The following is a 12,012-nucleotide window of genomic DNA, read 5'->3' as shown; positions in this document are numbered from 1 at the left end:
AAGGACAAGTCACAATTCACTATCTTTCTGGGATTACAATAAAACTATCGAATTCCATTTAAACAAAAAATAAGTAAACTCAGCATCAAAACTCGGATAGATAAAGGTGTTCTGAGATTTTTCTTTTCCTTTTCTCAATTACAGATAAAGTCGAATTGTTTTTACATAGCAATAAACATTTTACTCTAGTAGAAAGCAGAGAATAGTTTTATTTTTCAAACCATGTGAAGATAGATAAAATAAGCAAGGCCAAAATTCAGATATCTCATGCTATGGGGGGAAAAACAGTATCAGCATTACGTTTGATATAATCACAAATCAGATCCAGATTTATCCTCTTTAGGAGGAGCAAATTGCCTGCTGAGACGAGAACGTGTCCAGGGATCAAGGGGTGCTCTCTGTGGTGGCTGAGGAGTCGGTGCCTTTGCCTGCCTAAGCTCATTTTCTCTGTCAATAAACCTGTTTCAAAGCATATAATTTTTTTTTTAATACGAAGTTTCAGTTTCAACCTCTTCATTCTAAGCAACTTCGAAGGTTTGAAGGATTAAACTATAACAAGTAACAACACAACATATTAGGCAGACAGACAACATCAAGAAGATGAGAAAACAATCACTTCTTAAGTGAAATCAAGTGGGGTGGGTTACCCAAATGAACCTAAAAAATGAGTCTAAAACAGTAAAACTAGACTATCAAAAAGTAAGTAGCAATGTACTCACTCGATATAGGCCATCGGTGCAGCATCACCCACTCGAATACGGGTCCGAAGCAATCTGGTGTATCCCCCAGCTCTATCCCTGCATAACATAATCTCTGGTCAGTGTTACAGCTAACTACCATAAACTGACAACTGAAATTATATCAGGTTTATTACTTACTTGTACCGATAAGCTAGTTCTGTAAACAACTTGTGAATGACATCATCTCCTCGCACAAAACTAGCAGCTTGTCTTGCAGCATGTTGGGATCCCTAAAATAATTTATAATGTAAATTATAGGCCAATCCCAGCAATGAGCAATCAAGCTAAATGAAAATGAAAAAAGGGCTACCATGACAAGGAGTTCATTCTCAAGGCCAAGGTGAATTTTCTTTTTTGTTTCTAGTCAATTGTATACTGACAAGCGTGTTGGCACAAGCAATCAGAAGTGGAGTAAATGGAATATGGCAGCAGGCCAAAAATCAGCCATAGTTTTATGGCAGAGGAAAAATGCAATATCAGACAAATGTAAACTGTAACAAACAGCCTTGTAGAAAGTAAATAACAAGGCATAATAGTTCATATAACAGAAAACATGATTATGCTTTTCATGCAAATTAACTCATCATATAGGGACAAGTTTACTTCACAGTTCACAATACAATGTTTGACAAAATCAAATGAATACTAAAGGGAAAGAAAACACAAATGAGGACTCCCTCAGTCTTAGAATGTAGGTTTGATCCTAACTCAACCACAAAAGTTAGTCCATAGGGTAAGGGTTACCCCCCACTAACATACTTTATATTGGCCTTATCTCTAGCCAATGTGGGACTTGGATTTTTCCCAACACACCCCCTTACGCTCAACACTTTTGGGCTTGGTGCATGATGGGTGATCCATTTAATGGATCTAGGATAAACTCTAATACCATCTTAGAATAAGGGTTTGAGCCTAACTCAACCCCAAAAGCTAGCTCATAGGGTGAGGCTTTCCCCCCACTTATATACTCTATATTGGCTTTATCTCTAGCCAATGTGAGACTTGGATTTTTCCCAATACTCAGTCCCTCCCGCCTCCCCCAAACCCCAACTTGTCATATGCCCTGATTGCCTACTGAATTGAAGGAGGAAAAAAACAAGGTCAACAGGTGCAAAAAGAAGAAAAAAAACTGAGGTAGACTCACAGACCTAACTTGTCCTAAAAACCAAAAGCCAATTGATAGGTTTGAAAGATAAGTAATTTCTCATCTGTTGCTGCCAATAAATGGCTGCAATACCATAGCCCAACAATGAGAGCTTCCACAACTGTAGGAGCGAAACTAACATTAAAAATTCTATTTTACCCCTCCAAACCATATATTCCCGTTCAACCATTGCATACCAGGAAATTTGAATGGCAGAATGACCAAAACCCGTCAAGTCATTCCCCCACAACGCCAAGTAGCAACCGTACAAGCACTTCAACAGTTGCCACTAACAAATACAGAGCTCAAATAAATTTCAAAATGCATATTGAAATAAATGCACCAAGTACAACTTGAACAAACAGAAAAGGTAATCACATTTCCACAATTTCACACATCAACCACCACCCCTTAACAGATTCGTCCCTGTTTCAAAACCCATCTTTTGAACACAAATCAAAAGAAGCTACACAAACAGTTAAACTCACAGTGCAAATCAATTGACCCCAACATGAATTAGAATTAGAATCATAAAGAAAATCATACAAACCTCCTTTCCAAGCTGCACCATATTATCCGCGAGTCTTCTGATCTCTTTCGCCTGCGACCAAATTACAAACACGTTATGTGCAATCTGAAATTCACAGAGTCGCAAACGACGTCGCTTTTTGATTGGTACCTTGGCAACAGTAGTTTCGATGCGCTCGTGCTTCACCAACTGCGAGACCATGGTTCTAGATAAATGGGAACACACGATTCAGCTTCTCTGCAAACCAAATGAAACAAAAAAAAATACGAATGAAGTGAAAGTATGAACTAACCGGAGCATGGACATTCGGTGACCGGTGGGTCGACCCAATTTCCTGAACTTAGTCATCTTCGCAGAAACGCAGAACCCCTAACCCTAACTAGGTAGCTAGATTTCTATCACTGCACTCTGCACACAGTGGGACACTGGAACTGGCGCAGAAGAAGGGTTCCGCTTCAGTTCTGATGCTGGGCTTGTTGAACAGCCCAAGATTTTGTGTTTTGAAGAGAGAGAGAGTGTACAACTCTTATTATTTATTTTAATATAATTAAAATTTGAATAAATTAATATTTTTAAATAAATAAATTGTTTTATAATTAAAATTTGTAATAATTTTATTTAAATATAAATTATGATAAATAATTTATATTATGAAAAAGTAAAATTATTTTTAATTATAAACTCAAAAAATGATTTTTTAAAGGATTAAATATACTTTTAATCCTTAATAAATATATATTTTTTGTGTTTTGTCTCTAATAATTTTTTATTTCATAGATTGAATTTTTAATATTTTAAAAATTTTGTCTTAAATATTTGTTATTAATTGATAATCATTAACATGCTTATATGACCAATAAACATACCAACTTGTGATATTATATTATGTGTAATTTTTGTATGAGTGAAATTACATGTCAACAAAAATTAAAAATAAAAAACATCATGGTTTTGCATGTTAAATTTTTTTTTTCTATCTGCTGGCCCCTTTCTCTCCCAAAGTACTACCCCTTTTCCCATGATTGTCTAAGCAACGAAACCACAGCCAACATCACCTTCCAAATAAACATTAGGAGCCTCTTCTCTTCACTATCTTCCAACGCCGCCGCCAACAATGTATTCTACAACTCCACACTGACCTCTGACACTGTCTATGGACATTTCATGTGCAGGGGTGACGTCCCATTTCAGCTGTGTGGACAGTGCGTTATAAACGCAACGCAGAAACTATCATCAGACTTACAGTGCTCCTTGTCCAAAGGAGTGCATGGTTCGCTATTTCAACCGCTCCTTTTTCTCCACCGTAGACACAAGACCTGCTATTGGCATGTCCAACACCGCCAATATCTCAAACCAAGCAAACTTCACGCGTTTGATGTTCGAAACCGTGAACGAAACTACAGAAGAAGCGGAGGAAGAGTGTGATTCGGTTTCGGATTCGGAGGAAGAGTGCTGGGGCTGAAGGTGCGTGGGAGATCTTCCTCGGAAGTGGTGGGTGGCTCGTTGAAAGGAGAAGGATGCAGTTCAACCTCTGCAGCTTTGAGAACGGGATTACCTGCCGTGCGCTGCCGCCGCATCTACTATCGATGGGGGCAGGGGAAGCGCCACAGCGAAGTTGATGAGTGAGAGACATGAAGACAAACATTTTTTTTAAATTACTTAAAAAAAAAAAAATCATTCCTGCCACCACCCTATTTATATAATTTGAACCCATTGCTCGTAATTTTCATCAACTTTTGTGTTTTATTTGCTAGCTTTTTTCTTAAAGTTTTATTTTTTTAGTTTACTAAATACTTTTATGCTTAATTCAGCTAGTTATTTCATTTTTTTTAGCCCACAGCATTTGATTTAAATATTTCGTGACTTTATTTTTATATGCATAACAATAATAATTATTATTATTATTTTAACTAGGGGTCTTGGATTCATCTTTGACCACAAATATTCTCAACTGAGACAATTCTACTATTTTAAGGTTATGTTAAAACTCAACCACTAAATCTAAGGAAACAAAAGAATAGTTTATCCAAAGAAAAAACACATGATCAAAATTGTGGTTTTTTAATTTTTATTTTTATATTAAAGAAATTCAAGTGAATTGAGTTTTGGAGACTCCAAACGTAACAAGTTTCATTTATATTGTTTAAAACGGGATAAAGTGAAGTGAAAATTAAAAAAAAAAATGTGTTTTTCTTCCTCATCCATCTAATATTCCTTTTTTTTCTTTAAGATTAATTTGTGTGCACTGTTATTGTAAAACAAAAAATTATTCTGTCAATTTATAATAAAAAAAAAGTATATTTGGATACAAGGATATAAATATTTTTGAGAATTTTTTTATTGAAAAAAGATAATTTTATATTTTCATTAGAAAAACTCTCAAAAACACTTTTGATTTGTATCTATAATAAGTATAATTTTTAACATAATTAATAAAAGTAAATAAATTTATGATATATAATACTTCATAACTATATGAAAATGTAAAATCCCTTTAAAAGTAAATGCATTATATCTTTTTTTTCTTTTTTTTCTTTGGAGGGTGATTCACAATAGATTACCGCCCAAAGAAAATCTCCAAAAAAGAAATATTCAACTAGGGGAAGAGGATTCTTTATGCGCCCTGTGGCATGGAGCTCATGAAACTAGCCCACACCTATTGTTTACATGTAGATTTGCTCACCAAATCTGGAATAGATGGTTCTCAAGGGTGGGGTTAAGAGTTACATATCTAAACAACCAAGCATGGCCTTGTCGAGATAGAACCTTTGCACTAATGCAATAAATTTTCTAGATGACTTCTGAGATGACTCTACTTTTTATTCTTTTGCGGCCGGGCAAATTAAACGCCTAGACCGAAATCCTTGAACCTGATTAGATGCTGACAATGATAAAGGTAGACATCCCCACAAAACATGACAAATTGAATCTTACATCTTGTTAAACAACTTACCTTATTTTCATTCTTTCTTACTAAGCACTTACCTTATTTCACTCAAGTTGGTTGTTTTATCACATGGCAGGAATGAGAAATCTGATTTAGTGCTAGAGTTTTTATTTTTTATTTTTTATACAGCTTTGAGCTTTCATGCATATATGCAGCTTTAGGTTTTTTTAATTAATTTTGGTTTTGTTTAGAACCATCGGAATCCTTTACGAGAAATGATCCTACTTAACACAATACTATTCATATATGAAATATTTTCTATTCAAACTTCAACTTTGCTAATTCTCCACAAGGTTTTTGAACTGAGTAGGAAAGTTGAATTTGAGCTTGTTTGGTTTCTAATATAACTTGTTATGTACGAATTTTGAGACCAAATTCAGTGGTTCACCACAAACTGAACCCAAAAGGAAGGGTGTGGATGCTTTTACAAACTTTATTTTTACCACCAACATTCGTTTGCAACAGATACCCAAACATGCATTTTATTTTATATGTGATGCGTGTTATAAGTTGTTGGACTTTCTATGAGATATACATGCAAGAGTGGCTTATTTGAAACCAGAAGATTTGCACTCCTGATACCTTTGTTGATCAAAGTTGTAGACAAGAACTGAAGTAGTTCGTCCTACCAAAAAAAAAAAGATGCAATTTGTTTTTGGAAAGAAAAATATTCCGAGCATACCCGAATTAGGCAATCTACCAAATATAGCAGCAACCTATGAATCTACTAAGGAAGAGAGATCTAAAAGACTAAAACAAAAAACCTAGAAAAAATAATCTTGTTTAAAATCAAGCTAAGGGCCCTCAAGCTTTTGCGTGTGGGGCATTTACATGTCTATATAAAATAAATCATTCACAGTAATGACCTAACAAAGGATAAACAAATGAATGTCCTATCCAAGAATAAATAAATGTAGTTTTCAACGAATAATCTTAAAATTCCCAATTAAAAAGTCCTTATAAACATCAAAATCCAAAATTAAGATCTTGGTGAAGTAAAAGAATTCTGCTATTCTCTCTAACTCACGTATAAACGGGAAGTCAAATAGAATGCACACATGTTAAACTACAAGTCAATGTGGTATCCTCAATTAAAGAAGAACTTGGTATAGAGGGCATACAAATCAAAAAATTATAATTTACTAAATGTATCTACACGCCCCACGAAGTCTAAGAAAAAGTGCAGTAGAGACTTCAGTGTATCAGCTACTGAATTTCCAACATGAATTTCATTCAAAAATCGAAATATCAGCATGAGAATACTCATTGCATCTTATAAAGGTAGCTAAGCGTATAAAATTTAGCAAACACATGTCCAGCCTTTCTTTTAACTACAAGAAAAAACACTTAAAAATAGAGAGATCTCCATATATGCATTTTCAAGTGTATTCATACCCCTCATCTCTGAGGGCTTAGGTTGGCATACAAAACAGAATCGACCAATATTTCATTTAAAGAAATAATAAAAGCTAAGGAAAGGGAAAAAAAAAGATCAAATGCAATCTCTTCAAAGTAAAAATCTGAGAATCATTTAAATTCCTTGAAACTGTATTGAAAAAAAAAATGTATATCTCATCTTCTGAGACATAACCTACATGAACAAGGTTTTTCTAAGGTACTCTATTCATCTCTAAAGCCACATAATTGGGCAGCTCTACAGCATAAATTACAATGAATGGCCCATGGCGATAATTTAGGGGCAAAATTGTTGAATCTGCTACAATTAGTTGAAACTTTCAAGAATATAAATAAAATCCTTTCCCGAGGATCTAAAATTGCGTCCCAACCACTCTAGGTCGTAAAATTGTGTCCCAACCACCCTAGGCTGTTTAGGATGTATTTGTCTTCCACTCAGACAAAATGATGAGTCGGGTATTGATACTCATGACCATTATAATCATAATATAGCCTCTCTCCCTTGGAAATATCACGAATGGCAACCAAAAAGACCCTGCATTCACCATTAACATTGTATCTCACACACTTACAATTCTGCTTCTTCCTACCTTCCCTGCATCAGAATTGGATATGTTTTAAATACAAAAAACTTAAGAATTAGCAATATATAGTACATGAAAAATAAAATGTAAAAGTTGGAATCTTAAAATGTCGAGTTCTTTAAAGAGCATGCTAAAGCCAAACAATTCATAAATTGGACTGCAAGAAGGAACCTTAAGTGAAATGATCTGGTTCATTTTTTCCCTTATCCTCATATTCTATTCTTTTTATTCGAAATTTGGCATGAGATAAACAAGACAGGCTTACTGTGTGTGATTATTTATGCCACTGATAAAGCGAGCAATGTTTCCTCGTTTATCAGCACAAATAACAAGACTTTGAGAACTTTCTGCTCCAAGAAGAAGGGTCATCATACTGTCACAGTCATCACGTTCCCGTGTGTCAAGGTAATCCACATCACCAGTGTATTCAGCAATAATCGTCATATCCTTGATTAGGTCATCAGCCTCAACAGTATAGCTACATCACAGAATCAAGAAAAAATCCACTAAACATTAAGGTACCGTAGGTTGATTTCCTATTTCATGGTGATGAGTTCAAGATGGGTACCCTTCACGTGAATCATAAACAACCATAAAGGGAGGGAATTCGCCTCTTTTAGACAAAGCAATGCATTGTTCTAAGGTCTCCATGTCTTCCTTGGAAAGAGTCTAACAGGAAACAGTAAAAAACCCTATCAAATAAGAACACAATGGTGGAGATGTGCATGCTAATTAATTAGCCTGTTTGTTACAGGTTCATTTCTAGGGGTAAAAACTCTACAAGAAAAATAATCAGTTGAAACCTGCATGCCGCCATTTTCAAGTAAGGCTTGATTTGCACATCTAGGAGCCATTCCAGGCAAGTATGTGAGGTGATCACTGAATTCCATATTTAAGGCTGTTAAAGCAGAAGCAAGAGAACCCATCTGTTTCAATCTCCGGTTAAGATCTTTTGTAGGAACAAATGGTAACAATCTCCTCTTTTTCTTATGTAATACCAGAGGTCGTGAACATTTCTTACGCTTTTTAGCATCTAGAAGTTCAGAACAGATAAATCAAGAAAAAAAAGTTCCAATCAGATATCATATGTTTAGGATTATATGGACATCCCACAATGTTGAGGCATAAGTATACTTAAGAGTACCCTTTACAAATTAACATTAAGAACATGATGTCAAAGCATTATCATATAAGTTTAAGGAAAAAAGTATCGGACAGTTTTTTCTTTTTCTTGCCTATTTTACCAATAAAAAATCACCTAAAGATTCATGGTACATCCAGTGTGCAGTAAAAACATACATGAACTTAGAAGTGTTTGCCAGTCTAGGAAAACAAAAGCATACAAGAATACATTTCATCAAAAATCTGAAGGAACAAATATTCAAAGGGATATTAACATGCATAATTTATTCTGCAGCCTTCATTACTTGTAACGAAGAGCTCATAAAAATGTAGAGCGTAACAAACATTTTCTCAATTAAGCCAAAATCTTTTTAGTTTCCATGAAAAGTTGCTATAGCAACATCATTTGTTGCCAAATGATGGATCACTTTCAATCAATCTATATCTACATTGATGTCAGATTTTCCTTTTCTACTTCCATAGTCTACATATAAATCATGACTCCAGCATCCATTTCATTATTATTGTTCCTTGGAGACATCAACTTGACTATTTAGTATTTGTGTTGTTAAGAATTGTTTACAGCGTATTTATGTACCTATTCCAAACATAATTGTACTTTCACTTCTCTATTATGACATTGATTAAGAACAAATCAATTTATTACACCGAAATTAGAGCTAACTACTACAAATTTTGTTCAGTGTTAGCTGCAATTTTATATAAACATTAGGAGGTTCACATAACTTTTGGATTAAATGGGGTATCAATGCATTCTCATACAAAGCCAAGGGAATTTAGACTTCTCTACAAGCATGAAGGCATATATATGCTAAACAAGTGGATGTGAATAGAATTTTTGCAAAGACATAATTTCAGGTGAAGATTATCAATTTTACTATTTAAGAACCCCATGAAAAAAAGACAGCTATAATGACTGCCAAGCCATTAGATATTTGATTGACCTCCTTTGCCTTCAAACAACAGATTAGGTTTCATAGAGACATTCCATGAGACAAATTGCACCAAAATCTGCATGCTCACAAAATGCGACCTAGCAGCCGCCTCACACATAATTTTCAAATTGCCATGCAACTGAAATTAAAATATGAATCTTTTCATCCAATACCGTGTTTCATCAATTCAATCTTAATGTCTAGATCATGAAATAGAAAGGCATATATAAGGAATAAAAAAACAAAAACTTTAATAGCTATCTGTTCATTCAACTCACGACCACAATAAATAATTGCATGCAGCTTTAATTAGTCTACTTATCATATCATTATAGGCATGGTAAATCCAACTTAATCATCCATTTGATGATATCTATCAATAAACATGATAATCTATAGCAAATCAAGCCTAAAGTTTGCAGAGCTCAGTAATGGAAACATCACTACTCCCACATCCTGCATAACTCGAAAAGAAACACTCCACCACCATGGAACTGTATTCCGCAAGGCTCAAGAATATTAACCCCCCCAACCAAACACGCTTGCTGCATTCAGATAACGTTAATACAAATTCCAAAAGATCATTACATGAAATCATGCATATCTCTAATAAAACTCAAAACACACATCAAGCAATATAAAACATATATGATTCACGAGCCACACACTCTGATGTCCAATTATTTTGCTCATACACGAACCCTGAAACCAAATTGAATCCACATTACTTTCACAGCACTAAACTTTAATTGAAAACTCGATTCATTCAATGTGATATTTTTTTGCCAAATGATTATTAAAACAAGTTGTTTTTAAAATAATAATAAGTTAGTATAAAACGTATAGATTACAAACAAACATGTCTGAAATTAATCATTACCCTGAGAGGAACGCTTATCATTAGCATCATCAGAACTCCTCCGAATCCCGAAGAAATCGATTATCTTCTTCTGAGAGAAAGCTGAAACATGCAGACACAATGTCACATTCATAATCGCTAGCGGTAAAAATAAATAAATACAACAGAAAAACAAAAAAACACGTTTAGAGAACGAAACGAAGAGAATAAGAATCTCTTACGCCGCACTCTCTTCCCTCCTTGACAGTTAGGGCAAAGCCACGATCCAATCGGAATCCTCACGACGATAGGCCTCACGCATTTCATGTGAAAGCCTTTATCGCATTTGTCGCAGAGAAGCAGCTCCTCCGGCAGCTCGCCGGAGCCGCATTGGTCGCACAAGAGGTCGCTGTAAGTTTCTCTCTCCACCACCGCGTACGGCGCGCGCGCCATTATCTCTGACAGCATCCGGTACTTCTTCACTGGCGGCGAGTCGCCGTCCAGCTGGCGCGGCGCCTGCGTGCGCCGACTGAAGCCGACGTGGCGCTGAGCCGAGGGCGAGGAATTGGTGGTGGCTGGAGTCATGACTCTCGGATTGGTAAATTCGCGAAGCCGCGAGGGGCAGAATTAGAACTCTCTCAATTCCCGAGGAAACGGTTTGTTGGAAAAGGGAGACGAGAATGGCGTCAACTGTGGAGACGAAGGGAAGGGGAAAATGAAAATGAAAAAAGAAAAAGAAAAAAAAAGAAAGAGAAAAAATGGGGAAAAAGAAAACGAGTTTGTTGGTGTGTTTTGTTTTTTAATTTTTATTTTTTTTGCTTTTTATACTCGCTCTCGCGGGAGAGTGTAGTGCATCGCGGTGGACGAAGGTGAATGCTGCGCAGGATGACGTGGCGCGTTGTGAACGGTGGTGCTATCCTGCGCCGGGTCTGCGCACCAACTTTTATGCGTGAAAACGATGCGCACTGTTCCGGGTTTCTTACCAAGTCGTAGCCGTTTCTGCTTGGTAAGACGAAAATGGCCCCGTTGGTCAGTCAACGCTTTGACGTTTTTGGCATTTGTTTCGGAATTTTTCAAAAAATATTTCACTAGAACTATTAGTTGGTTTTGAATTTGAAATACTTTTTATATCTGATACGGTAATACACTTGGTAAAAAGCTAATAAATGAATTTTTTTTTACAAAATATAATGATATAAATTAATAATAATTAATGATTAATTTAATTTTCTCATTAATATATTTTTTCAATACTTTTTTTAATACTCATTTTTATTAATTAAATTTTGTTTGAAATTACAATATTGTGATTGAAACTCATTGAATAAAAAGTGGGATTTACAAAATTTGTTTCTGATCTTTAATAAATTTTATCATTAATAAACAATATGTTCAAAAGAAGTTGATAATGTCAACTAAAAAAAGAAGAACGACGTTAATAATTTTTAAGATTTTTTTGTTGTGCTTGGTAAAAAAAATTGTTGGACGGCTTCTTAACATTTATATACTCAAATCACATAAGATATGATCTTTAATTAATATACTTGCATTACTATATATATGACTTTTAAATATTTAATGTAAAAATATGTAATCTTATGATAAATAGTAATTTATAAAAAGATGTTTTAACAAAAAAAAAATCTAACAATCAAAATATATATTAGCATTATAAGTATTATGATAAGTGTTTTAGTCATCATCATGATTATTCTCGCCACCATCATCATCATCAA

General features: G+C 34.8%; 2 protein-coding genes across 3 annotated transcripts; both read right to left on the bottom strand.

Moving 5' to 3' along the window:
• Positions 1-29: 29 nt before the first annotated feature.
• On the bottom strand, positions 30-2,919 carry LOC100305861 (putative 50S ribosomal protein L17). Of its 2 annotated transcripts, NM_001250881.2 has the most exons (6): positions 2,706-2,919; positions 2,564-2,618; positions 2,435-2,485; positions 879-970; positions 720-797; positions 30-459 (listed from the first exon to the last, which is right to left on the bottom strand). In NM_001250881.2, exons 1-6 carry the CDS (start codon positions 2,759-2,761, stop codon positions 312-314), a joined length of 480 nt encoding a protein of 159 aa, NP_001237810.1. In that variant the 5' UTR covers positions 2,762-2,919; the 3' UTR covers positions 30-311. The 2 variants fall into 2 exon arrangements, with proteins under 2 accessions (NP_001237810.1, XP_040871895.1); XM_041015961.1 differs by having other exon boundaries at positions 98-459; positions 2,435-2,618.
• A 4,046-nt stretch (positions 2,920-6,965) lies between these two features.
• On the bottom strand, positions 6,966-11,081 carry LOC100808815 (probable Histone-lysine N-methyltransferase ATXR5). The gene is made up of 6 exons (XM_003526808.5): positions 10,519-11,081; positions 10,319-10,399; positions 8,164-8,393; positions 7,929-8,029; positions 7,626-7,838; positions 6,966-7,371 (listed from the first exon to the last, which is right to left on the bottom strand). Exons 1-6 carry the CDS (start codon positions 10,859-10,861, stop codon positions 7,212-7,214), a joined length of 1,128 nt encoding a protein of 375 aa, XP_003526856.1. The 5' UTR covers positions 10,862-11,081; the 3' UTR covers positions 6,966-7,211.
• Positions 11,082-12,012: the final 931 nt, after the last annotated feature.

This window comes from Glycine max, chromosome 6 (assembly GCF_000004515.6).
Source record: "Glycine max cultivar Williams 82 chromosome 6, Glycine_max_v4.0, whole genome shotgun sequence".
NCBI lineage: Eukaryota > Viridiplantae > Streptophyta > Magnoliopsida > Fabales > Fabaceae > Glycine > Glycine max.
This window is presented reverse-complemented; position numbering and strand designations above follow the sequence as displayed.